Below are 21,500 nucleotides of genomic sequence, written 5' to 3' on the forward strand. Positions count from 1 at the left end.
GCATTGTCAGAAAATCCTAAGAATAAAAAAGTGACTTGCATGAGCAAGCGATTTGCTGTTCATTGCAAATTATTATTTAATTTTGTTTGGTACAAATTACAACTCTGTAGTCTTTTGCTGTCTGTTTGAACATTATCATAACAGTAATCATTGTTTCATTACAGGTACACAAAATGCACAATCAATCATCCTTGTAATTTAGAGACTACAGAGTTTGATTCAGCATCATTCGAAATACATTGCAATTCACATGATTAATAATGAGGTGGAGCAAATGCTGGCATGTGACCAATATATTGTAGAACAATGATGTCATACGTGATTCATCATTCTTGCCTCGATACCTGGGAAAAGATTGGTTTGCCCCCTCCCTCCTTTTGTTCCTTGTTTTTCCTCCGTTGCTCAGCAGAGATATAATGGAAATGTTATGTAACTTTTGCTCCCAGAAAAGAAGCTTTTAATCTTTCTTGTGCAGTGCATGCTAAAAAGCAACCATGGCACCTTTACTGTATGTATCAGTGCCATGTCAGCACAGTGGAATAATCCATTGAACACAGATGCAGAGCAGATCTGCTTTAAGCTCCACAAGCAGGCGTCTCGAATCAGGACACCTGTCAGGTGTTTTAGAGTCTGCCTGATGGCAATGCATTGGCTGTGCTGAGTCATGCCTGGGAAGTCATCTGCTCCATGACTAAGCATGTCAAAGCATGAACAAGTAAGGCTGATCTGTCTATATATCTTTATTATATGAAGTCAGAATTTTAGCGCTGCTCAAATATTTCCTAGGTGTTGTTTAACAGAGCAAGGACATTTTACAATATTTCCTATAATATTTTTCTGGATTTTTTTTAAAAGAGGTTAATAATATTCACTACAACATTTGCTTTTTAAAATTAAAACACAGTTTTTGGTCTAAAGTTAAAATAAAAATATATCATTTTATTTTAAGTTTGGAATAAATACTGTTTTTTTTATTTTATTTTTTAAAGCAAATTTTATGGCCAATATATATTCATTCAGTCATTTTCTTTTCGGCTTAGTCCCTTTATTAGTCAGGAGTCGCCACTTATCCAGCACATGTTTTACACCAGGTCTGTAGCCGGGGGGGGTGGGGGTTCGGAAGACCCACCCATCACTGACAAGGGTCCAGAATTTGTCCCATACATGAGCTTATTTGTCCTATTTTGACTGCTATCCGCTTGTTAAGTATGACGTCATGCGACACGTTTCCTTGCTCTGTTAAACATTATTTGGGAAATATTTTAAAAAGAAAAAAAAATTCAAAGGGGGGCTAATGATTCTGACTTCAGCTGTTTATCCATACCTAATATCCGATGGCCAGAAAGTGATTAATATTTTATAAATTGTTAAAATTTTGGTGTCTGTGATTCAGCAAGTCCAGAGACTGATGTGTACACCATGATTTACATAATATTCACTTTAATGTGTGATGGGACTAAAAACTGTCCATAAACTGATATTTTCTCAATTTAAATGAGTAGCAGCTTGGACCCGGAAACAGTATTCCAAAAGTCACCGATACATCACGACTTAACAAACGGATGCCATCATAATAAGTAAAAATAACCCATTGAAAAGGCTTTAAGACTAAGCGGAATCCTCTGTTGGCTGTTACTTCGTTGTGACTTCAGCTAATCAGTTTTGGCTAATGCAAACAATTATTTTACATGAGTCCATCATCCAGCTGTGTAAGAAATACAATCGAATGTAAGAGAAGGCATCTTTTGCTATTGTATTGTTTTTAAATAAAGAAAACATTTGACAAGAAACTTTTATTGTAAATCTTGAACCTTATTATTTAAACAAAAAATGACCAGTAAAAAGGTGTGAAGCACCAAAAGTGGCCCATATTAAAATAGATTTCAATACTATTTTGGCTAAAATAGTCAAAAAGTGTGGTTATGTTGACCATCCGACAAGCTAATTCAAAATAATGCTTAAAATGTCACTAAAATGCTGTATTTAAATCTCACAATTTAATAGAAAATGAGACGTATAACTGCAAAAATGTCCACTTTTTGTAAAAAACAATCACTGGGAAACACCCATACATTCTCATTCACACATATGCACTACGGACAATTTAGCTTACCTAATTCACCTGTACCGCATATCTTTGGACTGTGGGGGAAATCAGAGCGAACACGGGGAGAACATGCAAACTCCACACAGAAATGCCAACTGACCCAACTGGGGCTCGAACCAGCAACCTTCTTGCTATGAGGCGATTGTGCTACCCACTGCGCCACGGTAATGCCTATGGACAATATTAATAGCGCCTTAAAAAAATTCCAATTGGCTACAGAACAAATTGGCTACACTGTTATCTTTCTTAGCAAACCTAACTTGCCTAGTAAACCTACAGTAATAACCTTTAAATGGAACTTTTAGCTGAATACTTGTATCTTGCAAATGAACTAGAAAATATTTGGTACAGTCATTAAGTCATGATAAGTCATTAAAACTATTGTTTAAAAATGTGTTGAAAAAAATCTTCTCAAGAAATCAAATTTACTAAAAAAACTGATGAATGTGCATCAATATTTTTAGGGAAATCCTCCTCAATTACTTGTCCCAAAAAGCTTCCATTATAACCGTACACATGGTTTCTCTTTATTTCTATAAAATGAGGGATGAGACAGTTATTTTTAGTGGTAATTGACAGCACACCACTTGTATTTAACCCAGAGTTTGTTTGCTGTTTTTTTTCAGTTGTTTCACCGATCTTGCCATTCCAGAAAGTAAAAAGTTCAAACACCTTTTAAAGTCCTATCATCAGCCGTCTTCAGTTCATTTAGACTGCTCTCTTCATCTTCCTTTCTGTTCATCCTTCTTTCCTTCTTAAATATCCCCCCCCCCTTTTTTTTTTGCAGATTCCTTCCAGCTATTTCTGTTTCTCTGTGTCTCGGTTTCCTCTTTGTCCTGTTTTATCTGCTTTCAGCCTGAAAGTGTCACCACTCTTCATCTTCTAAGTGCTGCTTCAGTAGTGTGTTTGAGAGAGACCCAATACTCTGTCCTTCTGTTGACAGGCAGAAAGTCATCCAGTCTACATTTACTGCAGTCTACTTAGGACACTCAAGGGGGAAGCTCATCCCTCGTCTCCACTTCTAATGAGATTTCGAAGAGTTTTCCCTGGTTCGGCACTGAGCCATTGCTGGCCATGTTTAGACCATGTGAGGATGGCAAACAACAGGGACAGATTTTTTCAACAGAGGGGAATTCATTGGGAAAATGTGCCCTCGTGTACATTTTTGAGAACCGGGAATATGTGCTTGCAGGTCTATATGGCTGCATTTTATTTACAAAACAAACGCTACAGGGCTGACTGCTTACCTCTGTATGGACTGCTTTTCAGGTGTGACATGTTTGCTTGGTAGCTCATCATGAAGGGAAGGGAACAGACCAGGATTTGAGTCCGATCAAGGATGGTTTCAGAAACAGAATAAACAAAACCCATAAAAGCAGTGTGAGGTTGCAGTAGAAGCACACAGCTGCAATAGCTTTTCTCTTCCAGTTTGCTTTTGAAAACACTATCGGTTGGGTGTAGGTCGATATTAAACTGATATGTTATGCATGACGACAAACCAACTGACTTCTCTTATTAACATGCACGAGAAGGACATTAATATCCATAAAAATCTATACAGTTGCCTCGGGTGGATTTACGAGAAATGGCAGGTATGAGAAAACGTGCCGCTTGAACAGATAAGCTGTGTCCAAAATGGCTCACTATGCACTTATGCACTATGTAATAGTATATGTATGTATGTATATGTATGCATAGTATATGTATGTAGTGTAGTTCCAAATGGAACACTAATGGTTTTTTTACTAAACGGAAATTCAAACCGTTTCCCCAGCTGATGTTTGCCGATTGCCAAATTAGTGAAATAAATGACTAAACTATCAAATAATACCTGCCATGAGTATAACCGCATTCACCATCAGGAGGCTGTATAATCCCTCTTGTAGGAGAATTTTGCTTTCACAATTCAAAATAAATGAAGTGATCCAATATGAGCGCCTGATAGCTCCGCCCCTTCCGCTATGTGGGCAAATCAGCGGCTGTAGCGTGTGTGAAGTGTCCGACATTCCACTTTCATTTTTAACGGTTGAATAAGTGCATCATCCAATGAATTAAAGTGCGCTTATTATTTTTAGAGTTATCAGTGTGAATGCACTACTTACACTATTTATACTATAAAATGGTGTAAAATAAGGAACAAGTATGCGATTTAGGTCGCACCTATATCGCTCTCTAGTATATTTGTAAAAAACTAAAACTGCAAAAAAACACAGTCCAGGGTACATATTTGTCGGTTCTCAGAAATGTAGTCCTGGGCACTTATTTTCAATGTGCCTGGGTTGCAAATTTTAAAGTTTTGAAGAGTGATGATCAGTCATTCATAGGCAGGAGTTATTAGTAACATAAGCTGCCAGAGCTGCTAGATTAAAAATAAAATATATATATAGCTATATATATGAGCAATATCACACGAGTTGCAGTGCGATATGGCTGTATATCGGCACTGGTGGGAGGCGTGTATTGGCACGAGGTTGCAGGCCAAGTGCCTTAGTGCCCCCACCAGTACCGATATACAGCCATATCGCACTGCAACTCGTGTCAAACATGGAGAGTCTCAAAAACCCTTTTGTATGAGGAACTACTTTTTTCTGGATTCAAATCATAAGCTGACAGTTAAACAGTTGAGCAAGCATCTTTTAAACTTTATCTGTATGGTCTGCTTTTTGCTGGCTGCATGTAGGCGGAAGAATACACAAAGGGTAAAGAGGCTGTACAAGTTCTGATATTGCAGAATATCACACGGCTATCAGCCAATCAGATTTGAGAACCAGACAGAACTGTTGTATAAAGCTATATATAGAAATATAGCTGACCCTGGGTAAACAGAATTCTGAGTCTTGAGACCCACGTGAAATCTACGCCTGCACAAATCCATGGATTTTTTGGTCTGTTTTTTTTTTACTTATGTAAATGTGTCTAAATGTATATTTATTTAGTTTTTAAATTAATTTCAGTTTTGTTGAATAACATGCAAATGTTAAAATTTATGTACAGTATAAAGTGATATGTTCTGGTCTTGAGTAAATATATTCTATGAAAGACTTGTTTACCAAACAGGTGGCTGTAATTGGATTTGCCTTGCAAACATTCAATAAATAAAAAAAATAATAATGTAGTAAGTTTTTAGGTGCTATACTTGAAAAACCATTCCGTATAATTCAGATTTTTTTTTGTAAATCAGCCGTATCATCATTTTTGTATCATCAGCTGTCTTCAGTTCATTTAGACTGCTCTCTTCATCTTCCTTTCTGTTCATCCTTCTTTCCTTCTTAAATAGCTGACCCTCAAAAATTCTGTACAGCAAAAATAGGTCAAATTTTGTTTGGCCCTGGTCGAGATTTGTTTTACCAGCCTGATCTCATGAAGAAATGTAAGTATTTTAAGTTTTGTCAGTTTAGTGGCTTATTCCCACGAAGATGTATGATTTAAAAAAGGAGCCGTGGTACCCAACCCCGCCCCTAAACCCAACCGTCATTGGGTGATGAACAAATCATACTAAATTGTACAAATTAGATTGTACGAATTCATACGAATTGGCCACTAAATCAAAAAGTTACGAATTACCATGAGATTGCGTTGGATTTACACTAAAGTTGCACATACATTACTAAGGATTAACAGTTAAAGGGATAGTTCTCCCAATGACAATTATTTTATTTACTCATCCCCCAGTTGTTTCTTTCTCCTGTTGAGCACAAAGGAAGATATTTTGAAGAATGATGGAAAACAGCAGCCATTGACTTCCATCATTTTTTGTCTTTTGTGATCAACAGAAGAAAGAAATTTATGAAAGTGTAGCACATGTGAGTAAATGAGGAGGAATTTTTCATTTTTGGATGAACTATCAATTTAGTCTTTGTTATTTAAACACTGACATTTTATAGTGTATATTTCCAAACCTTTGCATATTTACCTTATTTCCATGTTTGAGGTGGCAGTGTCTCTGATTGGTTAAATACAGCATGAGAATACATATGATTCTTTGGGTCAAGCGTTGGAGTTTGTGATGTATTTTCTCTTTATTGCAAAATGTTTGCTCTTTCTCTTTCTTATATATTTTTGAGGTAAAACACGTTGCTCTTCCATTTGCACAATAAACAGACACAAAGTAGGTTAATGCATTGACAGAGGCACAATACATGTAGGAGGGAAACATCGAGTTTTGATGATTGGTTTATAGTTGATCCATTTATGACCTTATAAAAGAAAACCGGTTAATGCAGTCATGCACGTGCATTGTTGCCTTATTAAGAATGCACATGTAAACACTCATCCTTTCATTTTAGAGTTCACATATGATTGGCGCTGCAGTGCAAGGTTAGAGAGTTCACCCAAAAATGAAAATTTCTTCACCATTTACTCACGCTTAGTGGTTCTAAACTGACATTTCTTTCATCCGTTGAACACGAAATAAGATATTTTGAAGATTAATGGAAAAATCAGCCATTGACATCCATAGTAGGAAAAGAAATTGTATGGAAGTCAGTGGCTGTTTTCCCCAACATCAGTTAATCTTCCTTTGTGTTCAACAGGAGAAATAAACTCAGGCTTGGAGGAAGTGGATGATGAGTAAATGATGGCAGAATTTGTATTTTTGGGTGAACTATAGCTTTAAAGCTCAAAGTTTTTTTATGTGTATGTTCCGATAACAAAAATGTGCTTCACATACATTGTACATGTGAACTTGGGCTGCACAATATATTGTTTCAGCATCGATATTGCAATGTGTTCATTCGTAAGTCACATCGCAGGATTATAGTTGATTATACTTGATCAGCAATGAAGAAAGTACAGTGTTATTTTACAATACATTTGATTATTCAATAATGAAGGAGTGGGATAAAATATTGATATGCTGATTTATCGTGTTAATTCCATCCCTGCTATTACATTATTGAAGTAGCCAAGTATTGTAATGGCAGATCGAACACAAGTCAGTGTTGCAATTTCACAAAATATACATGCTGTTAATAAAAGAAATTTAACTTTGTATTTTCCCCCTTCATTTACAAATATCTTGATATATTGTGGATGGTTTTTAGATCTATCATTATCATCATAGTCATTATCGGGGGCAAAAATATCGTAATAATATAGTATCATATTATTGTACCTGAATTGAGGATGCTCATTTCAGTTCATTTTGCCATCCGACTACTGCCGCTCATTAACTGAATATTAACGCTTAAAAGGTCAGATTAATATAAAATTATTATTTAATAAAAAAAATTATGTGTCTATTTTGTGTTTAACACACTAAATATTGCATTTTAAAATACTGATTTATTTTATTATGCAAACATATTAACTACAGAACAACAACACAAAATCTTCACGCACTTGCAGTGTTTCCAACAGCACAGAAAAAAAGAATAAACTAAACAAAAAGAATAAAATAAATAGTCCTGCCCTAGATATTTTTTAATGAAGTCAGATGTTCTTTTTGTAATCTAAATTTGTTATTTAATCCTTTTTAAGAACCGGCATAGGCTGTTTTTTCCCATCATATATATTTTTTCTTCCTTCCAATAAAAATAGCAGGCTACCTTAAATCCAACGCTCCATGTAAAATAGGCTTATGCATTTAATTAATGCTCTGCTCTAATTCTTATATCACAAGCTTCTGTCAACATTTTAACTGTAAGTCATTAAAGATTAAAATGATGTCTTGAGCATCTGATTTTACCTTAGCGCTTGTGTGCTTTTATTTCCTCTCTTACTTGCGGTTCATATGCGCACACGTCGCCAGAGTGGCTTTTTGGTTTCTTTTCTTGTGCATCCCAGCCACTAGCTCCCCATCTGAAAGAGTTTTTAGCATATGGGGTAATGTAGTCATCCAACCTCACAACTTGTAATGTTCCAGTGTGTATTTGAATAATGATGGCTGGTTCCTTTACTTGAAAGCTCAGATTTGATGATCATAATTTGTGTTGTTGACAAAGTTTGAGGCTTACTGTATTATTAACATTCACACCTTAAAGTTTGCTTTGATTGTTTACACTTTTTTGTTATTTACACTTTACCTTTGCACACACTTTGTAACATTTTATTTATCAAGTTTAGAGTCTCTGTAACACTTATGTTTATTTTATTATAAAGAGATCACATATTTGGTATAAATATTTTAGTTTTTGACTCATTAAAACTATTTGCCTTAGTAATGTTGGTCAAGTAAAATAAAGTGGTTAAATAAAAAGTCGTAACAGTGTTTCCTCTAGGATTTCTTCCAGCTGTGGCAGCAGGCCTTTTTTACACAGACCTACCAACTACCTGTGATGTTATTTCAATGACAAAGGTCGTGAGCACAGTATTGCATGTCGAGATCGCATATTTCCTATGCTCATGCACAAAACGTCTTGCACGACCCCTCAAATATACGCTGCTCAAGCGCAGATCTTCTTGTGCGCTCTCAAATACACGCTGCTGAAGAGCGATTTAGTGCGTTTATGTAACAAGTATGTCTCCAATATTTATTAGATTTGCTAGGAATATTGATGAATGTCTCCAATAGACCTACAGAGCAGCATTAATGTGTCCTGAAGTAAAGTAAAATGGCTATATGTCATGTTTGCTGGCCTCACGCATCACGCACCTGTCAGTCAGCCAGTCAGTCAGCACGTAACCCTAAAGGGTTAAACAAATAGCGCACAGCTCTACTACGGTAACAGAAAAGTGTGCGCTGTTATAATTCAACTACCTTTTAATACGTTTTGCCGCAATTATCACCTGCTACAAAAACAAACAAACAAAAAAAAAAAAACGACTGGATGTTTTTTTAATGAAAAGCTGTAATGTCAATTTTGGTGTGGAAGAATAAATATAGAATAAATGTAAAGGAAACCATGCCTAATATTCCTAAATGGATTGTTAAAAAAATATTCAATAATTATCTATACCGAATGATATGAAACATAATATCCTGATATTTTCTTTCTATTAAACACCAAAAAAGATATTTTGAAAAAAGCTGGAAACCATTGACTTCCATTGTATTTGTTTTTCTTATGGAAGTCAATGGTTACAGATCAATGGATTGGAATTACTCGAGAGTCAGTAAATAGGAAGCCAATTTTCATTTTTGGATGAACCATTCCTTTAACCATAATGTAAAACCCAACATTGTAGAAAGTGTTTTCATTTAGGAAATAGTAATATACTTTGAATTTTGCAAACAGTAAAAAAAAAAAACATTAAATTAAACATGACATTTTATCTAGAAAAACTAAAACAGCATTATCCTCTCCATCAATCTTTACACATTCCAAAAATCATATTTAATCTGTAATCTGAATGACAGATCTCCTTGTGTGTACACAAACAGTGCTTCATCTTCCTGCAGAAAGCAGCGAACAGGTTTTTCCTCCTCTCTCTATTTACCAACACACACTTAGAGAGAGAAAGGGAAGGAGAGAGAGGAGGAGGGAGGGATGGAGTGCGTCAGTAGGAAGTCACTCACACACATACACACACACGCTCAGACAGTATCAGACCGAGGCAGAGGCTGCAGCTGCGCTCCTCCTCTCCTCTGTGTCCCGTTTCTCTTCTGGACATCCGAGCGAAGCTGCTGCTGCTGCGCACCGGCCTGAGGGAGATCTCCCTTCGACCAGCAGCAGCATGCATCTGTTCGGGGACTCCTGTCAGGAAGTTGTGCTGAAGATGCTGCCGTATTTTGCGGATAATGCTTTCGTCACGCAAAGCCAGATCTACCACATGTGAGTGAAATTAATGCAGTGGTGCAGGAGGCTGAAGTCAGAACAGTGCAGATTGCAGTGCAGTTGACGTCTTTGATTGATTGTGATGCATGGAGTGTACTGTATAAGAGGTCTGGATATCAGAGGTTGAGATTCTCATTTAAGTTTGTTTTGTTGATGTCGGGTGAATGTGAAACATTTTGAAGTGTTTCTATGTTGTGATGGTTTTAATGTGAACATGTTCTTTTTTTCATTTGGCTCTTTGAATTGTACTCAAAACATGCTGGAGAGGATGATCGTTATGTTTTACACAAGCTTGCAGAGTTTGTGAAGCTTGTGTGCTGCTGTCATTAAAGTAAAAAAGAGACAAATCAAGTGATGTAAAGTTACTAAGTTTTATGAATCTTTTAATTGTTGTGGCTTTAATTGACAGTTTAGGGTCAGTAATTATGATGTTTCAAATTAGGCCACTTTGGTCATAAGGCAGCATTCATTTAAAGAAGATTCCTGTAAACCTGTAAAATAGTGCTTTGTTTATATGTAGTACTTGATTAAAAATATTAGCTAGTACAACAAATCTGTAAAATGACCATTTTTTGCATTTTGTAATTCATGTTTTTTGTTTGTTTATACTTTTAAAATACTGACAAATGTTGAAAAGTGACTTTTATTGACATTTGTAATAGTTTGAAATGATTAATTGTCTGTATTGTTGTTGTAAATTATGGTACAAGCCTGGTAATTAACTGCTAGAACTTTTTAAATTATGCACTTAATCTACTATAAATTATTTCTTATACAGTAGATTGTTTCAAACTACAAAAATGTCAATAACAGTCACTTTGTTAAACTGTAGAGTTGAATTTTCAACATAAAAAGTCGACAGAGCAGAGATCAATAAGGAAACCATTAAATAACAGTTTTTTTTCTTTCTTTCAGAAATCATTCACAAATGCAGATCTTGTTCTAAATAAAAATGACTTATGTAGGCCTGTCACAATAATCAATATCGACTTATCGCACAACACATGGACATGACCTCAATTATTTTTGATGATGAAAACCTATACGTAAAAACCAATTCTAGCAAACTTTTAGCTTTTGGCAACATCTCAATCTTTATTGGAGGTGCCGATGTAAAAAAAAAAAAAAATGAAAAAAAATAATTTAAAATATGATGTGTTCTTTGGAAGAGTGTACTTGCATTGTGATGATATTATATTGTCATTCTGGCATTATATAATGAGTGGCATAAAATGGCCTTAAAATGACAATAATATAGATTAACGTATTGTGTTTCGTTGCAATATATTGTACAACAAAGAATAGATATTGTGACAGGCTTAGTCTTATACTGCTAATGTTGAAAACTGCTGAGTAATTTTGTGGAAACAGTAGACGTTTAAATAATTAACTGTTCATTCTGTGATGACAAAGCAGAATTATTAGCAGTCATAGTCTTTAGTGCGACATAAATGTTATTGTTGTGTTGTGTTTACTGTTTTGTTAGAAACCTTGATCCGCTTTTGTATGGTACTTTATGTATCGAAAGTTTGATATAGCAATATAAAGTGGCATTGTAATAATAATAACTGTCTTTACCAATTACATTGAGCATTTCATCCTAAAAAGGAAAATTTTTAGATATCAAACTTTTTAACAATACTCTCAAAATTTGCTGTTTTTTTCAAACTGATTATTTAAAATGAGCCGAAACAACATAATTCTTTTTTTTTTTTTTGACTTTTTTTTTATGTTCAATCCACTTAAATATGTAAAAACTAATAAGTTAACTTATTCATGTTGTCCCAATACAAATCGATTGTTTGGAACATACCATTTTTTACAGTGTTGTTCCAGCATAATAATCAAGAGACTTTACTGCATCTACCATAGCTGCAGCAGGCAAAGTAATATTCTTCAGTGTTGTTAACTAGTTACCTGGCATGGGACTATTTTCAGGTGCTGCATAATATCATTTTAAATAAGGAATAAACATCTTTAGGGCGTTACTCTGCAAAAGCAACATTATAAAATATAAACATATTTTTTTAAAGATCAAGATGAGGCTGCGATATTAGTTTTACTGGTAGTTATCTGAGAATAACATACCTTATGATTGGTCAATCAGGATCAAGTTTTCCAGAGGGTGTGTAATAATTACTAATAACTAGGGCCAGATAGAATTTGTGTGCTTGTTTTTTTTTTTTTTTTTTTTTGCAGAGTTTTGCTAAATAAATAAATAATAAATAAAATCAGCAAATTTCTGCAGAATAATTTTAAAAGTATAGTGGCTGAAAACGTAACAAATAAAATAAATTAACTTTTAAAAAATGCTAATTCAATCAATTAGAACTACTTGTTTGATAAACAAAACCATAATAGCTCTCTAATATAATACATCCTGTAAAAGGCAATAAAATATTGCTTTACAAATTGAATTGCTAACAAATAATTTAACATTTACATATTATGCAAATGTAAATATTTCCACTATAATATATGTTAGGGCTGCACAATGTATTGTTTCAGCATCGATATCGCAATGTGTGCATCTGCATTAGTCACATCGTAAAGATATGCACTGTTGAGTTGACTTTGCAGAGTCATTTTTACATTTACTTATACAAAACCCTTATGCATGCACTGCTTATTTCACTTTTACCTTTGCTTTGTTGCATTTATCTATGATTGTAGGTTGTTTATTACATGTTATGCATGATTCACTCCCCTACAGAATCATCCCAGTCAATCAAAATGAACACTTTAGGAATCAGTTCTCAATATTAGCTAGTTGCTTATTAGCATGCATGTTGTTGAGATATTGACCACTTATGAGTACTCATAAAGCACATGTTCTGTATGATCTTATTCTACATCCCTAATCCTACCCAATACCTACACAATACATTTTTCACTATCGTTCTCAGGCATTTTGAGCACAATGTAACATTTTTTGAGTGATAATAACTCGAGTCCAAAGATAAAAACATTAGCCTGGACTGCAGGTGGTTTGTGACCCAGTTACAGCAGCTGGCAGAGTTCACGCATACTTCCTATTTCATCTGTGGCCAGATGATCAGTATTGTTTTGATATTACATATTGTTTTGTTCTTTAGCTCTACCACATGCTATAGATTTGCATTGACCTGTAAAATCTTGTCTAGCCACGTCAAAACACTGCTTATTATTTGCCCTTACATAAGAGCGTTTCATTTTACATGACAGGTACTGTAGTGTTGTTTGCATATCTGAATGAAAGGCATGTGGTCGTCCGTTTTTGAGTTTTGTATTTGCCCTAGGTTGTTGTGTGTGTGTGTGTGTGTGTGTGTGTGTGTGTATTATATAAGAGTGGACATACCACTTAGTTCCTGCAGATGGTCATTTTACAAATACTGTCAGACGCAAATGATACTGGACCAAATGAATTGTGACCTTCATATGAATTTATTGACTGTTTTGTGGAGCTGTTTGGCCTGGATGTGTGGTTTTGCTTTGCAGATATGGAAGGTATTTTTGGTTTATGAATTTGTAGAGGGGTTGTTGAGAAAGTGCAGCAACAAAGTGTGTATGTTTGTTTGGAAGCAAGAATGAATGGTCCTCTTCTACTAGGTTGGGCTATGTACTTTTCTATACATTATTGGTCATTTTCTGGCAATTTCAAACTAAACAACATTATGGAAATTGCAGCAACTATACATTTTGGACAAGTGTCTTCGTTTTTATATTACTTTAGTATGTCATAATTGGTTTAGAAATTTCAATTGCTATAATATTTTTATAATTTACAGATGAGTATGGAAGATTTCATACTTAAAACGAACCTAATATGCCCCTTTTTATAAGATGCAAAATAAGTTTGAAAAGGTTAAAGCGTGAATCGCTGGAGCTGGATTATCTAAACTTTAGTGGACATTTGCGCCGCCTTAACCAATCTTAAGCTTGCTGGCTGGGCTGGCACCCCTGAAAGCTTCCATCATCCTGGTACAGTTTCTGGAGGGGTTGATGAACTGGTGCACTTCTGAAATCAGTATCTAGTGGACTTAGACATGATGCCGAATGATTGTAAGCTGTTTTTTAGCCTTCCTAAAGGACATAAAGTGCAGCTACTATCTCAGTAAAATTCATGTTAGCCATTTAGCAAAGAAGCTGGAGTCACCGCACAGATAGAAGCCCTGCCAATGACATTAATCTGTTAAGTAAAAAAAAAAAAGTTTTAATTAGGGTTAATTTGCCGTGCGAATGAAGCAAATTTGATACGCAAGTGAAGCGAGTAAACTCAAAGTTCACGCGTCTATTTGCGTGCGAATATCACTTATTATTTGCATGTACCATGTCTGGTGTGAACACAGCATTAGAGTGTGAATGGCAAGTTTCAGCTCAAAATACTCTGGAAAAAAATGTTTTATAACTTTTTGAAACTGCCCCTTTTAGGCTTTGAGTAAAATTTTGGTGACTGTCACTTTAAATTCAAATGAGATTTTGCTCCCAGCCCTCTTTTCATTTGAGGGCGGAGCTACAAACGTCAATGAGTATGCTTAGCAGCAGATTCAAAACAGGACTAACGTTATCTCCAAGAAAAATGTAAAATGTCAAAAGCAGTAGCTCAGAAGAAATGTAGATTAAGATGTTAATTTGTGGATTCTAAAACTCAACATTTATAACATTTGTTGTATAACATTCGACATTATCTTTGGCAGGTATGGTGCATAGACTCTAATGGCTGATGACTGCTTCTCACACAGGGCTGTCTATGTTAATGAGGGAGCGATCGTCACTAATGGGCGGGGCTTTCCCCCTCTGATGACATGTACAAGGAGAGAATCAGAGTGTTTCTGCAGACTGTTTTCATCAAGTTTGATTATAAAATATAGAATTCATTGATTTTTAGCATACTAGGCTGGCTATATTCACACACAACTATGTTAAACTAAAAACTATGTTATGTTTTTGCATAATTTGGTCCTCTTTAAGCAAAAGCTATTGGAGTATTAGAACTTAATTTCACGAGTCAGTTCAAAATCTCTGTTTGAGCAATGTGAAGTGCATACGTTTGTTTACAAAGTGACAGCTCCAACTATGGGCCTGGCATGCATAATAAAGCATTTTTAGTTACTTAGGCAGATCAGCGCAAACAAAGATTACTGTTGAGTAAACATACTATAAGTTTTGCCAAACTTACTGTGAAGTGCCATTTACTATATGGCTAAATATTTTTTTTACCAGTCACACTGTATGTTGCTGTCTTTATACCCAAATCAGTGCCTGGCATTAAAATATTACAGTGAACGTTAACTATACAATATGAAATGCAACTGTGTGATAATATGGTTATTTATTGCTGCATAAAATTGATTGATTCGTTTAAAATGACTTATTCATTTAGAAATTAAAAACCCCCATGCTTCCTGTTGATCAGTGAGTTGAGACAGTCTCATTCAGGAACTGTTTTCTTCCCCCTTCAAGCGAGTGACTTGTTCATTAATGTCTTACACATTATTAAAACAACAAATAAGACCACAAATAAGGTACAAAAGCTTTCACTGCGGTGATATCAGTTTTAAAAGAATTGTGATTGTCCTTAATGGGCCTATATTGGCAGCTTGAAGGTACACTTTTGTGGTGCTTTTCGGGTACTAGTACACATTTGGCAACAGTGACAGTGACAGTGACAGCTTTTGTACTTTTTGAGAGTGTAATGTCATATACAATAAATTATCAGCTCTATTATAGTCAGTTTAACATTTCTTTCAGTACTGTAAAATAAATTTTTATAAACTTTCAGATAGGGCTGGGCGATTTGGCCTAAAATCAAACTCGATTACAAATAATGAATGGTTATTTGATTGATTTGTTTTATTTTTTTTGCCCTCATTATTCACTGACAGGTTTTGTACAGTAAATATGCTCACATATTGCAAGTGAGAGATTTTTGAATGTAGGTTGCAGTAAACTTGATTTTAAAATAACTGAAGGAAACACACACTATCTACTATCTGTGGTTATTTATTTAACATCAACATTGAACAACTGAAATTAAAACATAAATTGTCCAAATCGAGCAGTTACTTTTTAAAAAATGAGTAGCATCTCTTGTAAATTAATTAACTTTTGTATACCCTGTAAATAATATTTTAAACAGTGCATTTCTTGCATCTTCTGTAAACAAATATTTTTTAAGTAGTTGTTTTTAGGGGGTTTCACCTTTTTTTATTGATAGGACAATGGAGATGTACAGAGAGGAAAGTATGGGGAATAGAGGAAGGGGAAGTATCAGCAGATCGAGCTGAGAATCGAACTCGGATCACCACGAGCACCTCGGTGCTATGTGTCGACGCACTAACCAGTAGGCTATTGGCGCTGACGTCAACAACTATTTTAATATAAATAATCGTCAATGTAGTGTAAATTAAGGCTCAAGAATGGGTCCATCATACTACTTGACCAGAGATCAGATGTGGCAGCAAGGTGGTTGCAGAAGTAGAAAAAAGGCTTAACATAGCAGGTCACGTGACTTCACACGTGGTAGCAAAGTTATCAAAAAAAATTGACCTGGAAAATTTTGATTCATAATGGGTTCAGAACGTCGATTTCGATTAAGCGGCCAGCCATTATTTCTGATATTCATAATTGTGCTGCACATTAGCATCAACATCGCAATGTGGACATCTATAATAGTCACATCACTGGATGTGTAATGTTGAGATGGGATTCCAGTTGAGCTGGTGTTTGAGAAATATTTGTGGAGTCACTGCAGAGTTTAATCATAATAGATGGAAAGTTTATGGTCTGCAAGGCCTGTGACGGAGAAGTTGTAAATCTCATAAAGAATAATTTTATTGAATCATTTATACAATGAAGACTTTACAGTGTTATTTTACATTTGATTATTCAATTTCTTTCCTTGAATAAGGCTGGACTCCCTAGAAAATCATAAAGCACTGTTTGTTTCACTTTTATCTTGGCTCTATTGTATTCATCTATGCTTGTTTTTGTTTATTATATTTCATGAATGATTCACTCCACTACACAATCATCTCAATCATCCAGACTAAAGAATTCTTTCCAAAAAGAGATACCTAAAGTCATCTGGTCAAATTGTATTGAAAAAAAAAACATTGTAATGTCTGATTTTTAAAAATATCGTGCAGCCCTGAATCATGAGCAAAATAACTTGTGCTGCAGTTTTTATTCTATATTTCCACCAAAAGTCTGTCTATTGTACACCAGGTACCACGTATCCATCTGAAGTCGACTCTAAACATCCAAGTGAAACGTGGACGAGGACGTTTTGGAGCGGTTTGTTCTCAACTCTTAGGCGCATCATAATTACACCCTTGCAGATGAGCATATGCTGCTCGAGGCTGATGTGTATCGTCATTTTCTGCTGTCTGTCTGACAGTCATGACTCAATCCATCAGCCTGGCGGCACTGAGCTGCTTCCAGCCTTCACATAAATCGCTCAGAGAGGCGGACAGAGAGAGAACGCAGCAGAGAGAGCAGAAACAAAAGAGAGGAGGACAGAAACAAAAGCCTCTGTGATCCGTTGACACCCTCGAGGCCTTTGGAGGGAGGGTGAGAAAGTCGAAGAAGGGAATAAGAGAAAGGGAGGAGGAGGAAGTAGGAGAGAAATAAAGAAGAAGGGTGGGGAAAGAGGATCGGGAGCACAATGCGAGTTTTGTTGCTTCTTGCTTATCATGTGATGGTTGTTCTCCTGAATGCTGAGACTCTGGAAGTCCAGTCAGGAAAATGAGAGGGATGAGTCAGCACAGGGTCATCGCCACAGCAGGCCGACAAAACAATTTGACCCCCAAATATCTGGCCTGCATAGACCATGATGGCTTTGAGTGCTCAAAATAGCCAGCCCATGACCATTCAGAATCTATGCTTCCATTATAGTCCTTTCCAGTTTAACCACTGTACATTGCACTGTTATTTAGCTAGATAGACAGACAGATTCTCAATTTTTCAGAGATTTAGGCTAGACAGAATCTGCTGACATGTTTTCTATTTTTGCACAAAATTTTGTAAGAAAAACAAACAACTGCAGATTATACAGAATGATTTTGAGAATGTTGTAAGTAAATACTTAAAACATGAAACAAGGACTGGGGGGGCCAAGTCGGAGCACTCACTCTGTTCTCTTGGACTCTGCGCTGGTTGGGAAATTCCAAATTGAACCAAAACAATCCATTTAAATTGGCTTAAGATTGGCAAGCAAAATTCAGGACATTGCAACCTGCAGAACTTGGGAAGTATAAAAAAATTAAACATTAAAATTACTTACAAATTTATTTAACTTTAATGTAAGGTTTACGGTGCAAATACAATTAGATCCATATGTTTGGTATTTTTCTGTGCAAAACCACTGTTATTTTTGCATTCATGTGTTTAAGAAAGGGATCCGTTTTTATCCTTTTATTTAGGGAAGCAAACAGACTCTTCATTTTGTGCTGACCAGATTTCTAAATTTATCTCCTCCTAGGGTTTTCAACGTAGGCCCAAGCTGAATCTGCGCACACAGAAATATGCAATTTCTACAGATATTTTTTGCCCATCATTGAGTCCATTTATGTACTCGTGTTGTAAATGTGTGTAAATATACATTTTTATATCAATTTTAGTATTTTATTTTAGCTAATATTGCTATTATTAGCTAATAATGTGAAGTAATATTTTCTGTTTTAGTAGATAAATTGGTTGGGAGACTTGCTTTGTTTCCCAAACAAATGGATCTAATTGGATTTGCATTGTAAACCCTAAATTGAAGTTAAATTAATTTGAAAGTAAATATATATTTGCTTAATGTTTTAAGTATTTAGTTACAACATTCCCAAAATTATTCCACATAGATTTTGCAGGGGTTTTTCTTTTAGCAAGAAATGTCCATGTAGTCTGCCTGGCCCTAGCTATGACCACCAAATTAGGGGCAGACCTTCAGAATGCTCTGTACTGTTATGCTAAATCTTTGCTAGCTGATAAGACTTTCAGTGTTTATTAAATGGAAGATCAAGTCTGTGAAAAATTGAGTCTGTCTGTCTATATAGCTAACAACTAGCCTAAAACATGCCAAAGACATGTACAATCATACAAACTGCGTAATAAAAGATGTATAATAATACATCTAAAACTTTTAAACATTGTCAGGTAAATGCAAATTTGTGCTTGCAATGTATTAAACGTCCTAAAAACATGCTAGCAACAGCTAATATGTTATGTATTGAAACGTTTGTTAAAATGTTAATTGATGCTAACAATGTGTTAACCATTCTAGCAACTAGCAAACTGTTAATGTACGTTACAGTATTATAAAACATTCTAAAAACCTGTTTTTGTATTTTGTTAGCATATGTTAGCAGCAATCTGTTAACATTTCATTTTGAATGTGTGTAGAAACATATTAACAACATGCAAATTCTTGCTAATCGCACATGTTTGCATGATAGACACGTTAGCAACATGTTACTTTTTTTAAGTTAAACCGTGCTAGCAATGTATTCATGTTAGCAAAAATCTAACTGATCTTAGCACTATTAACAAATGTTCGAACTTTTAATAAATTGGAAGCATGAATTAGCATTTCCCTGACAAGGTTTTAAAGTTTTATATGTATTATTACAGAATGCTAAGAGTTTTATCATGCTAGCATGACTGTACATTAACATGTTCTAGGCTAGTTGCTAGCTAGATAGACAGACAGACTTAAAATTTGTCAATTTTTCAGAGACATGATCGTCTGGTTAATAAATACTGACTGTCTGATCAGCTATAATGTATAAACATACTTAAAAAAAAATTCAAATTCATGTTAACGACAAATTTGTATGTTAGACACGCCAGCAACATGTTAATTTATACTTTAAGCTAAACAATGCTAGCAACATGTACGACATGTTAGCAAAAATCTATCTCATGTTAGTAATGTTAGCAAATATTGAGAAAGAAAGGTTATTTTAAAACAACATAGAAACATGATAACAACAAATAAACATATTAATAAACATGCAAATTCATGTTAACGACACATTTTTATGTTAGACACTTTAGCAACATATTAATTCATACTTTAAGCTAAACCATGCTAGCAACATGTACTATCTAACTCATGTTAGCAAATGTTGAGAAAGAAATGTTAATGTTAAAACAAGATAGAAACATGATAGCAACAGAAACATAATAGAAACATTAATAAACATGCAAATTCATGTTAAGGACACGTTTGCATGTTACACACATTAGCAAGATGTTCATTCATACTGTAAACTAAACCATGCTAGCAACATGTACTACATGCTAGCAAAAATCTAACTCATGTTAGCAATGTTAGTAAAAGTTGAGAAAGAAATGTTAATGAGATTGATAGCAAGACATGATAGCAACTTGCTAAAACAATTGAACTTTTATTAGAGTAAATTCCCCTCCGTCTTCAACAACATGTCTTCTTCCTAGTGGACAAAATGAAGTCTCGCCCTACATTTTACATTTACGTTCTTGTTTAACAGTATGCTGACTCGAAGGAAGCCCAGAATAATTATGCTCCATCACAGTGTAGTTTCCCTGGCCACTATTGCCTATTTAGCATTTAGTCTTTGTGTTTGCCTCAGTGCTCCCCTGATATCTTATTTTCAATGGCCAGTAATGATATCTAAAGAGATGTGGCTGTGTTATTATGCTTTATTCACACAAAAGCAGAACACAGCTGTCAGCTCATTATGGGTTTGTGGACAAACTGTTTACTTATATAGAGAGAGACAACCTCATACTGCAAATCATGTGTATGCTCTGAATATTCAAGACAGTGAGAGTGATTTGAAGTGTTTAGTTGTTGTGTGCTGCCTGAATAGAGCAACAGTCAACAGTTAGTTGTTTGACAAGTCATTGACTTGTGGATGACAGGCATGTGTGCTTGGCTTGTTTGTTTTTTCTTGTCTGTCATTAGACTTTTACTTTAAATGTCAATTTATGACAGAAATTAGTTATCAGAAGGATTTCTGATGGATCATATGCTGATGATATATTATTATATTCAGACAAATATTCAGGTTTTTTTTGTTTGTTTTTTGCTGGAATAAATAATATTTATTCAAAAACAAGATTTATTCAAATACATTTTTCTGTTTCATCTACACTGTATTATTTATGTTTCTTTTAAAACAATTTTAAAGAGTATGTTGTCTAAATATATTTAATTTATTTTTAATTCAGTTAATTGTTAAAGTTAACATCCCTAGTTGAAAGCTCTGGTTTTGTTTAATGGTCTCATGATAATTAATATAGGCCTTATATTAATTTTGAAATTATTGTAAAGTTTTAAGGACTAGTTTAGCCTCTTAGGACTAAGTGGCCACATACGTGGACAGCACATTTTAGCTCTTAAGTGGCTATTTAAAATACTTTGAATGTTTTATATTTATACAAATATACAGTGTCATCCTGCAACTGTTTTGCAGTATATGAAATGTCCCAAACACTATTTTTAATAGTTTTTTACTCTCTCATAGTCAAAACATGTTTTAAAACAAAAGATATGTTCTATATGCATTAAAAACAGTTAAGAAATAGTGTTTTATATAAATTCGGACCATGAGTCCACATACAGTTGAAGTCAGAACTATTAGCCCCCTTTGAATTTTTTTCTTCTTTTTTAAATATTTTCCAAATGATGTTTAACAGAGAAATAAAATTTTCACAGTATGTCTGAT

General features: G+C 34.7%; 2 protein-coding genes across 5 annotated transcripts in view; both read left to right on the forward strand.

Moving 5' to 3' along the window:
• Window positions 1-21,500, forward strand: part of sgsm1a (small G protein signaling modulator 1a) — a 766,057-nt gene that overhangs the window by 239,658 nt on the left and 504,899 nt on the right. The window lies entirely within an intron of this gene.
• ssh1a (slingshot protein phosphatase 1a) overlaps window positions 1-21,500 on the forward strand; it is a 92,297-nt gene that overhangs the window by 27,410 nt on the left and 43,387 nt on the right. For 2 of the 4 annotated variants that reach the window (XM_087253347.1, XM_087253345.1), the window contains exon 1: window positions 7,639-9,819. The exons of the other annotated variants lie outside the window; for them this stretch is intronic. In XM_087253347.1, coding sequence (XP_087109473.1) covers window positions 9,398-9,819 — 422 coding nt within the window. In that variant the 5' untranslated portion in view covers window positions 7,639-9,397. Of the gene's footprint in view, window positions 1-7,638; window positions 9,820-21,500 lie in introns of those variants that run through there. 4 annotated transcript variants of the gene reach the window in all.

The sequence above is a fragment of the Danio rerio genome, chromosome 5, assembly GCF_052040795.2.
Source record: "Danio rerio strain M-AB ecotype USA chromosome 5, GRCz13ab, whole genome shotgun sequence".
Lineage (NCBI taxonomy): Eukaryota > Metazoa > Chordata > Actinopteri > Cypriniformes > Danionidae > Danio > Danio rerio.